The following is a 16,976-nucleotide window of genomic DNA, read 5'->3' as shown; positions in this document are numbered from 1 at the left end:
CCACCATGACTTGATTCACTTTGTTAGTTATTAAATATTATATATCATTTATATATTATTATACTATATAAATAAATATAATATATTATTATTTCTTTTATTATAATTCAAATCAAATTAGTTATCCCAATAAGATGTTCGAATTTAAATTGGAATCATAATCTTGAAAATCCGATAAATTGTTTTTAGATTCAGATTGGTCAAATTTTTTAATCAGAGAAATACCCTTTACCGAATCAAATCCAATTCTATTTGCAGTACTATCCCTTCCCTTGCGTCAATTTCAGGCCAGGATAACCATTAAAAGTTTAAAACCAAACCCAGTGTAATAAAGAGTGCTAAACTTATAAGATGTGCGTAAGTTAGTAAAAATGCATTAAATTGCAAAAAGGAAGAGTGTAAACCCTGGTTTAGTTTTACTTCTATGTTTCATTTTAACTTGTCAAAGGTACTATACCGAGATTATTCTTTAAATTGTCAAGGGCCTGGGACGTGGACCACGGTTGCCTAAGACTGAGAGTGGCTTGGCGATTTGTATCGGGTTTAATATCGGTTAAGCCAGCTCAATGTCCATTTGCCCTTTTTCCAATGACTACTCTTGTTTAAGCCTGACAATGATACCTGAAAATTTAAGGCTTTATCTAACATCTGATTCGATTATTCAGATGTTAGATTGGATCGAACTTAAATGTTATATGATCTATATTGGGTTAATAATTGGATCAGATTTGGATTTGACCTCATTTGATTAGAATCTTAATCCAATTATATTATAGTATTTATTAGTTTTAACATATAAATGCTATATAATTATATTTAAAATTATAAAAAATATATATATTTTAATTTATTATATATAAAATTGAAAATAATTAAATTTTTATTTTTCTAATATTAAAAAATTAAATCGAAATTGGATTAAATCCAAATCCAATCCAAATATATTTTAAATCCGAACTCAATCTGATCCCATTACAGCGCCGCTCTTGCTTACGGTACGTCGATATCAACCAAGCCCCGTATCTCCTACACTTTTTTCTATACCATCAAGAATAAAAAGTGTAGCATACCAGCGAGTCGGTGACTAGATGGGATTTATATATATATTTTCTAATTCAAATCCTTGTCATGCGAAAGGTTTTTCTTTTTCTTTTTACCGCTTGATGAGTCCACAATGTTCCATGCTTCCTATTCCACGTAAATTATAGAGAAAATTTCACTTTAATACCTTAAACTTTGAGGGTAGTGTTAAATTAATATGTGAACTTTTAAATGTGTCACTATAATATTTAAATTTTCAAAAAATGTCAAGTTGTTCCTATAGTTAATTGACCGTCAGTTATCTATTGAAAATGTCAAAACTATCATTCAAAAGAAGACATTGTTCATTGTCTTCTACCTTGAGACTGAACGGGTTGAGGTGTTTGAGATTCTTGACTAATGAAGTCATTGTTTTCTATGTTTTCTACCTTTAGATCTGAAACACATTATTGTCTAGTTTTTTCTTTGCTTTCATTTATTGTCTCTCTATCATATTTCATGTTTTTTTTTCTCTTTTTCTTTGAAGATAACCGGTTCAGTCTCAAGGTAGAAGACAATGAATAGTGCCTTCTTTTGAAGGGTAGTTTTGACATTTTTAATAGATAACTGATGGTTGGTTAATGACAGTGACCAACTTGACAGTTTTTGAAGGTTTAGGTACTGCAGTGACACATTTGAAAGTCTGGGTACAAACTTGACGCTACCCCCAAAGTTCTAGGTACTAAAGTGGAACTTTCCTTAAATTATATTTTCGAAATGAAGTCCTAAAGAAAAATCAGCCAAACACAACCTTATTAGTTATTGATGAGAAATTATGAACCAGAGTAAAATACAAAAAACCTCCCCTGAAGTTTCTAACAATCATAAAAATCTCCCTTATAGTTTCACTTTAGCAAAAACCTCCCTTAGATTTTTAAAGAATTTGGCAAAAACCTCCCTTTCGTTAATGACCAAGATGGAAAACATTAAGGCTGTGTTTGGTTTGAAGGAAAAAGTAGGGAAAGGAAGGAAAATGCAAGGAAACCTATACAAGATTTGTAAAAGTTTCCTTACCTTTCCCTACTTTTTCCTTTAAACCAAACATAGCCTAAATCAATTAATCATTTTTTTCTAAATACCTATTTTACGCATGTCAGCATGTTATCCCCTTTTCCTCTCTCGCCGACTTCTTTCTTCTTCAACTGGCCATACCTTCGAAACTCCATTTGTAGTCCTCCACTCTCAACATCCAAGGTTCATGTCTAAACTCGACATCCAGATTCCTATAGCCTTCCATCCCTTTACAAAGGCAAATGTTGAGGACTCGGTTATTGGGGCAAGGAGTATGTGCATGTGCGTGTACAACAAAGAAATGGTCGAAAAATCTTAACAGTGTAAGGCTTAAGGAAGGAATTCAATTACTTCAAAATACTCAAGGATCTGAAGAAGGAATTTTGCTGCAATGGTACTATATTGTCCAGGACCCAAAGCTAGGTGAAGTTATTCAACTTCAAGGTGATCAGTAGAAGAATGTATCAACATTCAACATTCCTCGTTCATGCCAGAATTGTGAAGAAGGAACATATCAAGATTCATGGTTTTTGAGCAGCAACGAACCAGTCCCTGCATTATCATACTTAACGCATGTCAGCAGAGAACTCCATTGCCCGAAGAGGAGGGATGCAGCATTGATTTCACCAATCCAAACCCATTATTTATCTCTCTCTTTTCTTTTCCTCGCTCATCATTGTCCCTACACAGCATCAAACCATCCCCACACAGCATCAAACCATCCCCACACAGCCCGGATCTCCACCACGAATACAACACCATCGTCAAAACCATGGTGGTCGCCATTCCCAACCAAGCATCGTCTAAAGAAGAAGATAGACTATCAAGTTTGCACTCAGATCGATGGTGACAACTGTTGGTTAGATTCAAACGCCAAATGGAGAGAGAGAAAGAGAGAGGTCATGTTATGTTATGAGTTATGATCATTCTTCAATCTTCATTGCAGTTTGCAGGACAGTTGACAGTTAACTTGAAACCTCTGCTTTTCCAATATAGCAGTGTATGGTCCCTCAAATCTCAATCAAATATTCATCAGATTCCATGTTCTATTCAGTTAGAATATGACTGGATTAATTTCATGTTCCTGGGGTTAAAAGAGAGAGCTGGATTGATTTCATGTGTTGGAATACAACACCGAACCCTCCCCAAAGAGAGGTGGTTCCAATGGCGGTTCGATGTGTTGTGTAGGGACAGTGAGGAGGGAGGAGAAGAAGAGAGAGTTGAACAATGGTTTTGGATTAGTGAAGTCAATGCTGTGTTCCTATTCTTCAGACAATGGAGTTCAGGGGCAAAGAGGTCAATGGGAGAGGAAAGAGTATAACATGCCAACAAGGGTATTATTTCATTAAAAATAGATGCAAACTAATTTGCAAAAGGCTAAAATAAGTATTTGGAAAAAAAATGATTCTTCAGTTTAGTGTTTTCCATCTTAGACATGGAAGGGAGGTTTTTGTTGATTTCTTTAAAAATCTAGAGGAGTTTTTTTGCTAAATTAAAACTATAGGAGAGATTTTTATGATTGTTGGAAACTTTAGGAGAGGTTTTTGTATTTTACCCTATGAACCACGAAGAGATTTAGATAGAAATTCATGTGCGTTGTGCACGCATAACTTAATTAAAAATGCCAGTTTCATTAATTAAAGAAAACAGTGCTGCTGATGTGTGGCTTGGAGCATGCCTTTTTTTGTTTGGAACCCTTGCTGCCAGGTAGGACTTTTCTTGGAGCAACAACCACTTTTTCTGTTTGGTATCAATGCTCCAGGAAAAGGTTTTCTGCACCAGTACCAATTATCCAGTGCCATATCAGCGCCACATCATTGCCCTGTTTGTAGCAATGAGCTGCAGCAACGGCCGTTTGGCGTTGCTCCAAGCCATGGCTTCCCGATTTCCGAGGTATAACTTGGAACACCATTTTCTTTGAAAAAATGTCTCCAAATAAAAGGTCGTTTCCTGGAGCACCGTTTTTCTGACATGGCGCTAATGTGGCGCCGTTGCTTCAGGAAACAGCAACGATGCCAAACAGCCGCTAAAATGACCAAGCAACGTACCGTAAAAAGTAAATGTAAGTAAATAAATAAATAAAAGATGATCTTTTGCTAAGGAAAACTGCGACAAACTCTGTTTATGTTGTTGCACTTGACATTTGTTGTAGTAGTGATGTCTCCTTCTCCCCTCCCTCGTTCATAACAGGAGATACAATTGTAGGCCCAAATATGTTCTCAGAATAAACTGAGTTTTTGACTGAAATTAGTTAATACACCCCATTCCTCGTGGCAAGTATGGCTGTATTTGAATATTTGGTTAGGTTGATTTAGGAGTGAATTAGATTTAATTTGTAATTAAACAAACCATTTTGTCTAGGGATGTAAATAGGTCGGATTGGATTTGAAACGGAGTATATTCGAATTCGACCCGATATTGTTAATGTCAGATTCGATCCAAAGATCTGATAGGACTTTATTTGAATTCGAATCCTGTCAGGTAAGTTGGATCTTCGGATCTGATCTGATCCGACTTGTTGTCTTTAAAAATCAATACATTATTAAAAGAAAAACAAAATATATTAATTTAAATAAAGTGAAAAACAAAAGATAAAAGTATTTTTTAATTATTTTCATCATATACATACATATTTTTATAAAAAAATAAATAATATAATAAATTTATAAAAATATTTATAAATAAATAAATAACATTTATATGTATTATATATATATATTTATATTTATAAATATATAATATATTAGATCGGATCTTCTCGGATTAGATAGGGATGATCTGAATCTAATCTGATTTCTGATTGGATTCTATTACTCAATCCGATCCGAAAATCTGATAAATAGTGATCCGAATTTGACCAAATAAAATTAAATCTAGAATTGGATTGGATCATAACCAGATTCATTTGCACCCCTAATTTTGTGTAGAAGAATACGAATGCAAAAATTGAAAAAAAAATTAAAGAAAAGGAGAAGATACATCCGCCTAATCTGGTTGAACTGCATTATATAGCCGCCTTATTGAAATGATGAAAACTTCAATTCGTTGCCAACTAAACATGATACCGGAAGGGGTTTTGAGCAATCAAACCCCCAATCCGCTGCGAAATTTGATAGATCACACCTGATTGGTTATTAATTTTATGATACTGGTTGATTGGTTTCAAGTCTTACATATTATATATATATCGTAATCTGTCTCTGAAAAATTTATAAAAGAATCGTAAGAAGAGTCACAAGAAGAAACAGTGACCCAATATCTTTCATGTATATATTACTCATTGTCCTCATCTTTATTTATTTATGATAATGTTGGGTTGTCATTCGTAAGGATTTGGGTCATTGGCTACAGCAATCAAATTTCGATTTTTATAGAGGATGATGTTGAATTGTTGATGAAACTCAGATAGCATATATCCAACAAAAATACATAATAATAATAGTCAAAAGTTCCAAACCAATTGTGAGTTGTGAGCCCAAACACCATCTCTCATTCTTCTCCGCCCCTGCCCCCATCAAATCGCAAGGCACAAAGCCCAACCTAAGAGGAGCGGAGAGGGTGGTAATAGTGATGTATCATCACAAAAGTGACTTTGGATTCTCTTGCTGTTCTGCTTTCAATGAATATTCTTTATCTTTTTCTTTTTCTTTTTTAATTATAATATAATTTATAAACACCCGGACCCGGTCTGGTCTCCATGTCTTATGTGTATGAGCGCCATGTACCACATTCATCTTCATCCTCCTTCTGTGAAATATATGGAGAGGAGGGTGATATCCGATACCAAACGAGAACGACACTGATACATGAGAAGAAGAAGCATGCATTTTTTTAATATTATTTTAATTTAATTAAAGCTATTCATTGCCGTGGTGGTGGTTGTCTAATGTCAATGTGAACGTGATTATTTATAAATGCAGAATTGCAGAAAAGAAGAATGGAAACCCTTGATCCAGTAAATGGCAACAACTATGAGGATTGATAGGAAGCTTGTACAGGCTACATCATGGCCATCGATCAAAAGAAGACAAGGTTTTACCTGGTCTACACAGCTTGTGTTATCTTTTAAATTAGAGTTGGCAGTTGGCACAGCACAACAGCACATGCATTGCTACTCAAGAGTCAGGACACAGACCTACCAATGAGAATGAGACGAAGTAACACAGAAATCTTCTTCCAAAGTTCCAACAACTTTAATAAAAGCACACCTCCTTTTTTAACCGAATTAACAAACCCCCTTAAGGTCTTAGCCCTCATTTTCAATTTTCATTGCATCTCTCTCTCTCTCTCTATCTCTCGCTTTCTCGTATCAATTTCTTCCATTCCATCTCCATCTATTCTGAGAGGAGTCTGAGAGCCGCACTCACTAAAAAAAGGCTGCTCCCCCAATTCTCAAAAAAAAAAAAAAAAACCTGCAACTTCCGCTTTTGCAGCTCCTCCCCATCCCACCGGCAAGACATTCGCATTCGATTTAAGCAATCCCACAAAAAAAGGTGAACAAAACTAAGACAAACAAACCTTCTCCATTTTATATCTCTCTCCCTGTCCTGTTTCAGTTTCTGTTTCTCTGTTCCCCCTTCCTTTCTTCTTCTTCTTCTCTCTCTCCCCCCTCATGTGGCCTCCATGGAGAAGATCACCAGGTCCAGGTCCAGGAGCAGGTCGGATTCATGCACATATCTCATCCAATTTCTCCTGCTCTTCATTCAAGGACATTCAACAACTCTGCAAGGAAGAAGCCGACCATCCTCGCTCTAAAAATAAAAAAGCCTCCGTTTTCCACCGCGTCTGGATCTCTACTTCCATCCTCCGAACCTGGGCCTCCCTTCCCTCCCTGTCCGACCTTCCTCCTCCTGTTACTACTACTACTACTCCCCCTCCTCCCCAATCCAATGGGCTACTCCCTTCACCAGAGCTGCCCATCCATCTCGCCGGCGCGGATAAACGCATTATTGTCTACTTCACAAGCCTCCGCGTCGTCCGGAAGACCTTCGAGGACTGCCGATCCGTGAGATCCATACTGAGAGGCTTTCGTGTTTCCATCGACGAGAGAGATCTGTCCATGGACGCCGGCTTCCTGGAGGAGTTGCAGAGGATCCTGGGTCGCAAGAAGCCGCCGACTTTACCTAGGGTTTTCATCGGCGGTAGATATATTGGTGGGGCCGACGAGGTCAGACAACTTCACGAGATGGGTGAATTGAAGAAATACATCGAAGGTTTCCCGGTGGCTGAGCCCGGAGTTTGTGAAGAATGTGGAGGATACCGGTTTGTTCTCTGCGAACAGTGTAATGGGAGCCACAAATGCTACACAGAGAAGGGAGGATTCAGGACTTGCTTGGATTGCAACGAGAACGGCCTGATCAGGTGCCCTACTTGTTCTACTGTAGTCCTTTGATCCATCGGATCAGGGGGTAGGAATTGGGAAATGGGGAAACAAACAACCAAACAAACGAGAGAGAGAGAGAGAATGAGAGAGAGATTAAACAACAAATTTCTAGTGCTTTGTAATCTGGATGTTGTTAATCTCTTTCTGTTTTCTTCTTAAAACGGTTAAATCTTTTATTTATTTATTTATTGTTTTAATATCAAACAGATACAGGGGAGAATGGAGAAGGAATCGTGTTTTTAATGTATCCTGTTTTCTTTCTCTGATTAAAATTCTAAAAGTCAGAACGCTGATCATAGAAGCTAACCTCTTGTGTTGAAATCTTGACCAAAGGAGTCTTATAATTCTACCTCGATTACTGTGTTTGTGTGCTTCCTTTTTCTTTACTCTATTGACTATTGAGCTGGGCATGTGCATGTGCATGTGCATGTGCATGTGTTAAGATAATGGGATGTGAAGGATGCAGAATCATGTTTGGGCAACTAGGTAATTGTGTAGAGGACATGCCATAATCACGTGATGGGGCATGCCCTGTATTGCCGGATCATTACTCTTTATTAAATTGCGCTTTGTCAGAGGAGGAATCGATTACCTGGGTCCAGCCCAGTTGGAAGTGGCTTAGACTTACAGGCCACGGCATTTCATTTGGGAGTTTTTGACTGGACTAATGGTCCAGTGGACCTCGGTCTTTGGGTTTGGGTGGAGCCTGGCCCTGACCCTGGAGGGATGAGGGATCATTTGATCATTGAAGGGAAAGGGAAGGAGAATATATAGAATACATTCCAACTGCTGATGCTACTTGCTACTTGGTGGTAAGTTGGTCATCGATATTTTTGTCATGAAAAATTCTCGATTAGTACTTTTTATTTGGGTCTATTTTCAAATTTTAAAACGTGATAATATAGTAATTGAATTTTCAAAATGCGACAATCCAACATGTATGACGTCTTTTTGAATGAGATGACTTTTTTTAAAACTGAAGATGACTTTTTGAAATGACGGAAATGACTTCAATGATAATAGCTTTCCTTTGCGAGTAGGATCCATTCTATGCCCTAATAGACCAACTCTCCCCGTTGGTGCTGATAAGTGGAATATGACTTCTGAAAAGCTGAAATTGGTCGGAAATTATATCGGACCAATTCTCCCCATTGTTGCCGGAGACGACAAGCAAGGCTTTTTTTTTTTTTTTGCTAATTTCCTATCATTTTCTATGTAATTATAAGGTTTGTTTTATCGACTTTATTTGATTTTGATGCAAAATTTTATCATTTTCTATGTAATTCGGTACATACTTTTTCTGCGTATGAGGAAGCAATTTTTTTGATTAATCAGGTAAGCTGAGGAAGCAATTGAGCATCTCAGGGAGACAAGTTTTCCCTTCTTTTATTTATTTCAAGAGAAAGGATAAAATGGACTGAGAAACATCAATAAAGGAAATTTTAGAATTTTCTAATTATTTAATTCGCATATGATGTTATGTAATGGTGCTAAATGACACATTTTAAAAATCGGGGTTCTGAATTATCACATTTTAAAAGTTGGAATAATGGATTGTGGCATTTTAAATTTTGGGGACCAAGGTACTAATTGCAAAATTTTTCTAAAATATGGAAAAAGGTTCAATTCAATGTTTTTTTATTCATCTTCTTCTTCTTCTTCTCCTCTAGGGGTGTTCACGGGTCGGGTTGGATCGGTTTATTGGGGTTTTTCCCAACCGACCCGACCTGGTTGGGTTATTTGAAGTGGAAACCGAAACCGACCCACTGATAGGCCAAACCGACCTGGTCGATTTGAGTCAGGTTGGGTTGGTTTCGGTTTTGCCCCTGTACAAAAGGACACCTAATTGAATTTTAATTGTAATTGCCTAATAGGTTGCCTATTTGGTATAAAATATTATAGAAAGTTAAAAACTATGATAGATTGCCTATTCTAATTGTAATTGTCTAATGGGCCTTCTAGTTCTAGTAGAAGACTAGTTATAGTTAAATAGGAAATTACTCAAACTAGGAACTACCAAACTAGTAGAAGACTAGTTCGATTCGGGTCGGATTGGTTTCGGTTTTTACACAAAAAAACCGAAAATCGATCTAATATATCAGTTTATATATTTGTCCGACCTAAAACCGACCGGTACTAATGAAAACTCGACCGACTCGAGTTGAATCGGTCCGGATTGATCGATTTAATTGGATTGGACATTCTTATGAACAGCCCTATTCTCCTCCTCTCTTCTTCTTTCTCAATTCAATAATATAGGATTGTACTCGACAGTAGTGTGGGGCCTATAGACTTATAGGACTCCATCAGGATCATCGCTGACGGAATCAAGCGATGTTGGGGATGTGCAGCCAGATTTTCTCTTTTGTTGACACCTTCCTATCAGATGCAGCATCGTTTGTTGGTGTATGTTGCAGCCAGATTTTCTCTTTTGCGTGTTCGGGGGGCGCGTTGGGGATGTGCTTCTCTCTTAATATTATTTTCTGAGGAGGAAGTGGATAATATCATATAATGTAATGAAGGGGTTGTTAGTTGTTGGAGAGAGAGAGAAGTGGGGCAGAGTTGGCGAGTCAATTGACAATGGAGCTCTGCAAACTGCACCTGGGTCGGATGCCCAACACGACCAACTTTGTGAACCATCCACCTATGAACGTTTTTCTTTTCTTTTCTTTTCTTCTCTCTCTCTTTCTCTCCGTTTCTTTGTCTTAAAGGTTTGTGTGTGGCACTTCACTTGATCCGATATATAAAAATTTGAGATTTCAATGTCATCCATCCAAAAACTTGTTATTCATCTTTTCAGAGAACGAAGTGAGAACAAAAAATAATTCAATTCTCTGATACATGCCCCTCGCTTCTTGTGTTAATGGCTGAATGTGTTATTAAATTGTGTTTTGTCTACTTGCAACCAGCACATTGGTTGCAAGTTGCAACTGAATCTCATCTTACACAAGTCCAATGTCAACAAGTGTTTACTTATACCCGGTTGAAATGAACACATGAACCACTGGTTGGATTTGGAGGATTGAGGTAACAAGAGAAGAGGATGATCAACATACTTGGGACTTCCCAACAAAGTAAGAGGATCATTAATCAAACAAGTTCCCAAAAGAAATACTTTTTCCCGGCCACTGTGCTGCTACATTGACTATATCACGGACGATCGGAATCTCATCAACCAAAGGTTTTACTCACGTCCAAAATTGAATCTTCCAAGGTACGATGACTTGATCAGTTTTAAAGCTTTAATTGTGGGAATAGAGTTCTAATTCACTCTCTACATCCGCAGCCCTTAAAGGTTGCCAGAAACTTCACTGTCGTCTGTCGAGTGCCAAGATACAGCTTGCATCTCTTCTTGTATTTCCCCAAGAAAGATATCTTTTATCATACGAAGGTTCCGTAACTGGTTGTCACCTGCAAACACTACCAGGAAGGATTTTTATCAAACAGGTTGACACCTCACCTAGTTGAACGCCACCAAACTTAATTCAAAATACAAGGATACTTTACCAAATCTTGGAACTTGGAAGGGCTATCTCAAGTAAACAATTCAACCTAAAAAGCTTGAGCTGGTCGGTGAGGTTTCTGTATAGGTTTTTATTCTGCTCATTGGATTTGAAGCATAGGCAAATATAAGTTGACTCATAATTTGTATTGAAATTTTAATTAATTATACAGACAATGAAGATTGAATACTAAACCATTTGGTTAAATAAGCTCTCGTATCATCTCCAAAGAATCATTCAACCTAAAATCTTAAATTGTTAGGTAAGGTCTATGCTGACAGGCTACACTTGATACATGAAAAGAGAACATTTATTTTCAGCTTGCCAATTATGGAAAATCATAATTATAAACATCATACACAATATTACCTTTTCCAGCAAGTAAAAAAATAAAATCCCAAAAGAATATGCACATACATGATCCCATAGAAGAACCAAACAATTGGCTCTTAAAACGGCTGCTACTAAGGCTTATTTTGGAAGGAATATAAATACAAATTTGTAGAATGCAACATCTTTTATTTTATATTATTTTGTATGTATATACACTGTATATGTTTATATTTGTACTTTTTCTACACTTAGCCTAAGAGGTTATTGGTAATGTAGCTCAATAAAATGTTTGATTGTTTCGATTCATTGGCCCCAGGGACATAGATGAAAACCACACCACACTCTATCAATGTGTTCTATACTGTGGATGGGATGGTGTGGATACTTTGTTAAACAAAATTTTGAAAAAAAAAATATCTGAGAAATTTTGTTGTAAAACTATACAAAAATGATTGTATCTACTCTAACATGGATTGATGCACACGATTTGAGCATGGTGACAAAATGCAATATGGCTTAGTGTGGATTGAACTGAAAAAATAACACTTTTTACACTCTGCCGTGGACTGGAACCAAATGATCCACACCAGTGTTCAGAAAATTGGATTGGAATGGCCGATCAAACCAGTTGAACTGTGGCCCAAGCCTCTAGCTGGTTTGGTCATGCCCCCAAAACTAATTGGGTAAGAAAAAGGCCAAAACTGTCAATCCAATTGATTGAAGAAGAAAACTGATGAACCAGTCCTGGTTTTAGAAAACTGGCTGACTTTTTGAAAATTTTTTAACACATAAATGCAGACTTTTAGATGACATAACCTTATACTTGGATGTTTGATTGGAGTGATCTTGATTTTTTTTTTCTTTTTTTTTTTTTTTGGGTAACCTTTCGATATCTACATGTTCCCAAGGTGCCCTGGGCATCTTGTCCCACCATGTTTTCCCAAAAATGCTTTTGTTGACCTTAAGTCTTAATTTTTAATATAAAAACTGAAACTATATATATATATTTAAAATAAATATGTTACTACATTATAATATAATATAAAATAAAAAAAAATATGTTATATAACAAAATATAATTATATATCTTGAAATCCTTTTATGCAAAACACTAATCTAATTCGTAGCAGGTTGGTATAAACACATCGAGGATTGAATCAACAAAGAACTACTCATTCTTAACTTTGACCAAAATCAATTTATCCATATGGTATTTCTTGCAAGATGAATGTGAAATTTAAAAGATTAGGGAATACATTGGATTTGGCCGACTAATTGCAACCTGAGCGGCTCCTACCCTCCTACCACTTTTGTCAAGGTTGGATTAGGGATGCAATTTGGGCGGACCCAATCTAGGCCTGAACCGATTCAGTCACAATTTTGAACGAATTGAGTTTTGATTTTTTGTTTTTAATTGATTAGACCTGGGTCCAAAAAGTTTAATGGTTTTTTGCAAGATTAACTTTTCAATTCACCATTAGAATTCTTAGCTTTATGGTACAATTGGGATAGGTGCCAGTTTGAAATCGATGCCAATACACAAATGGGTATTGGTGTTTAGTGTGGGTATATTTTACATTTTAAATTATTGTAGACTTATAGTGGAATTCAGAATTCTAGAATAAGGTACAGTATATTAATTCTTCCATTTTTTTTAGATTGGGTTTGGGCTTACCTTTAGATAATCTAAACTTGGCCCAAATCTATCTGATCTTACCCAACTTGAATTTAATTCAATTATATACATACATATAGGCACATATAAACACATATTTGTATATGTATATACTCGTATACATACATACATCCCGGGCATGCATTAGAATGACCATCTACTCCATATACATCACATGTTTATGTCTGATCAAAACTAATGACGTCTGTTATCTTGGTATCCCCAGGAATTTGCTTCAAGGATTGCAGTGCTGAGCACTGTGGTAAGTGAAATCCTTGAATGCAGCCTCGAACTCGAAATCCTTGTTGACTCCATTGGTTTAGGTACTAACCTGCTTGTCCATGGCTTCTGAAGTCTTCTTCCTCCTCCTTACAAGATATCAACTTAGATATTACTAATGTATCTGTCCATGTAGTCACCCATAAGAAAACAGAAATTAATTTGCATTAGTTCACGCGTGGCCCCTGGCTTAAGTCGGTAGCAAAAGGCAAATATAGTACTAATTAAATTAGTTTAATGCTTACCAGAAAGGAAAAAAAAAGGATTTATTCGTTTAATATGACCTTCAATTCTTAACCTTACGTTGTGTTGACATAAGGAACGGGCTGAACGAAAAATCCAGTAGAAAGTAGAAACTCATGGACAATGGGTGTTCGAATCCATAAATTTCAGATTTTTATGAGGTGTTCTACAACGGGGTGTGAGGAGCAGATCTGGTTTCTGTATTTATCAGGAATATTTTTCGTATGTATGAATTATTATTCATAGGAGATGTTTCCAATGCGATATGCCTGTAAGTTCAGTGTGAGGAGCAGATCTGGTTTCTTCCACAACATGATTGGCCAGGTTTTGAAAACAAAAAAAAAAAGAAAAAATACTTGCCACATCAGCAAAAGCAAACCATGTATGGTATAGCTGGAGACAAAATCATAGACACTTGGCTGGACTATCACAAGTGAACATGCCAGTGCTCACTGTGGGCCTCATTTATACTGAACACTGGCATGTTCAGCCCTGATAGGTGGCTCTCCAGATTGAGTGTTTGACAACATGGTTGGCAGATCAACTTCAGTCAGTGCAAGGCCCATTCGAACAGTCTGTATAACTTTGCATCGGGAACATTTCCGTACTTCTATGCTTTATTTCATGCGAAGATATTCCCAATGCAAGGTTATGGTGGTTGTTTGAACTAGCTTTGCACTGACTGAATCCCATTTCCATGGGTGGTTGTGTTTTGAAAACAAAAATAATTGCCACATTAGAAAAAACAAACCATGTTCAGATCTCCTGTCCACAAAATCTCTGCCCACATCTACCCACATAACATTACAGTTATACATGAAGAACATCTCATCCTCCTACATAGTATTACGCAAGGGGAGATATTCCCAATTCATGGAATAGTGTATTATGGGTAGACATGAACAGAGTTCTTGTGGGCAGGAGATCCGGATTCTGAAACTCTATCCTTAACTGCCAAGAGTTGGAAGAAACCACATATATATCTTAGCTGGTGATGGCTGAATCTGAGAATTCTCCGATGGTTAAAAAAAAGGTTTCTAGGCGATTGATTGTGCGACGTCACGACGTGGAGGGATGATCTGGGCTTCCACTTAAGCTGCAATATACCTGGGTCACCTTCACAGGTAAACCCGTCTTCTTGCACATTGGTTTCCATTCAATGTTGAAACCATTGAAGTTTGCAAATTCACGTACGTCTCATTGAATCCACCCCTAGATTTCCTTTGATAACCCATTGAACTTTATAAGAAACAACACTTTAAGACTGTGTATTTTGTCTTTAAATATACAATTTAATTAAATAACAGAAATGGATCTTAAATCAATAAAAGTGGGAGCCCAAGTCATCCCTCCACTTAATTTAGACGTGTATATCAAACATTGGTTTCTCTTCAATGCTGAAACCAAAGTGGCTTTCTTTCTTTTTTTTTTTGCAAATGTTAAATCTTCATTAAGCGATATATATTATGGCAAAATAAAAGAATACTTTAATTTAGAATAAAATTACATGGTTAAACGAGTATTGGAAACAAAAAAGCTATGGCGGAGGGCATGATGTCACTCCAAATCCAATCAACATTTTAATTAATGTCGATGATATCATGGATATTTGCCAAACAGTTGAGTTGGGTCGGTTCATATATATGGATCTGTGGGCTGGTGGTTGGTCGGTATTCATGATTGGTTTTGAGATCTCATGGCAATTCTTTGTTTGGACTTTGGAAATATTTTTAGAACTAATATAAGAGCGGAATGTTTGACAGGATTTCATGCTCCATGTTCATCCTTTAATTATATTTGATGGATGCCTCGGTTGAAAGCCACCATTTGGTTGATATTATTGGATAATTAGTGGTTTGAGAATTAAATAAGGGAGCTTAAGCATTCTACTCACATCTTGCCATTAAAGTAGGGCTACAATTCGGGCTGGGCCTAGTGCAGCCCAAGTCATCTAATATGCAGCTTGTTACAAATATTTTGAGTTCATCCAGGTCTAGGCTGGAAGTAAGCCCATGCCCCTTTACTTGAACCCAGCCTGGGCCTAGCTTGCTTGATCCGAACTAAGCGTGGATAAAATGCTCTTGAATTCTTATCAATCTCGTAATTGGAGGTTTATGCGAATATAATAATAAAATTTTGGTGGGTCATGGTTTAGGGAGATTGGGAGAGATGTCTAGAGAAATCAATGAATCAGCTATTCGTGGATGATTGATCCGATTTGTTCCATTGCTTTGGTATAGGATGGGTGGTAAGTTTAAGGGTCAGTTACGTTTAAGGTCTTAGCAATTAAAGTCTTCATTTATGCCTTGTAAATGAACCCTCTATCTCTATCCAAGTCAACGAAAGAAGGGAAGTGCAAAGGATTTTTTTCTCCTTTTGTTTTTTATGAAAATCCTTGGACCAAATTCCATTCAACCATTAAAATCTCGATTTGCAATCATAGAAGAAGAGTCAAATTCAAGGGCATCAAGCAAGAAAGCCGGAGGACTATCGGCCCATGAAAAAAAATGCCTGAATTGCAAAGGATGTAGGGTACTGGTTTATGTCCTTTTAATATTTGGATTGAAGGCAAAAAAAAATCCTGTATTGTGGTTAAGAATAAGAAAAAGGAGTTCAGCCCCCCACAAGAGTGCGCCCCACAACTTCCCACAGCACATCTAAGCCGTGTATTGGAAATATCTCCAGATGATATTTTATCTCATGGCATTTGCCGCTTGCTAATTCTTTCATGACCAACAAATAGCAGAGGCACAGGGGTTGATTGATCAAAGCCTTTCTACTATTATGTCTTTCTTGGATCAATGGATCAAATAGTGTGTTATGTTTATAGTTACAGAACAGCCTCATATTACACAAACAGTCAGTATTAAGGGTATATATCATGGTTTTCAAAATCGGACTAAACCGGAAGGTTGGATTGGAAAAACCAGTAACCATTTAGCCCCCTCAGGTCCGGTTATACTGTAAACTGTTGATGCCTAAATAACCGTTGAAAAGGTCAAAAAAATGCTGATCCGTGCAATCAAACCACTAAACCTTTAGACCTAGGCAGTGGTTTGTGGGTTATGAAATTTATTTTCGTTGGATTAAAAAAATAATAAAAAACAAAAAAAGGACACTAATGTCCTCCGATTCCCAAGTCTTACGAGTTAGGGTTAGAATGAAAGTTCATTTTCGTTCTAACTTCTAACCCTTTCTTCCTCTTAGATGACCATCAACCTGTGGCAGTCATGACCGACGACAATCGACGATGAATCACGACAACCGGCGACAGCGGTGAGCTTCATCTATGATGGATTTCTTTTTATAATCAGCAGCAACAAGGAACAACAAGGAGCAGCGGTGGCAGATGATTTTGCAGGGGCGGCCAGGGGTTTCTAATATGCTGCGATAGTAGCAGTTGGCAGTTGGCAGCAGCAACAAGGAGACAAGGACTGTGGTGGCCGGCGGTGAGTTTTGAATTTTTTGC

At 37.0% G+C, this 16,976-nt stretch overlaps 1 protein-coding gene and 1 pseudogene across 1 annotated transcript; both read left to right on the top strand.

Annotated features, from left to right (window-relative positions):
• Positions 1-2,278: 2,278 nt before the first annotated feature.
• On the top strand, positions 2,279-2,625 carry LOC104602532 (protein translation factor SUI1 homolog pseudogene; annotated as a pseudogene).
• Positions 2,626-6,051: 3,426 nt separating this feature from the next.
• Positions 6,052-7,821, top strand: LOC104602533 (uncharacterized protein At5g39865). Its single transcript, XM_010266261.3, has one exon. It carries the CDS (start codon positions 6,704-6,706, stop codon positions 7,481-7,483), a length of 780 nt encoding a protein of 259 aa, XP_010264563.1. The 5' UTR covers positions 6,052-6,703; the 3' UTR covers positions 7,484-7,821.
• Positions 7,822-16,976: the final 9,155 nt, after the last annotated feature.

Source organism: Nelumbo nucifera, chromosome 2 (genome assembly GCF_055504915.1).
Source record: "Nelumbo nucifera cultivar China Antique chromosome 2, China Antique-T2T, whole genome shotgun sequence".
NCBI lineage: Eukaryota > Viridiplantae > Streptophyta > Magnoliopsida > Proteales > Nelumbonaceae > Nelumbo > Nelumbo nucifera.
Note: the sequence above shows the minus strand (reverse complement) of the source record. Positions and strands in the feature narration are given on the sequence as shown.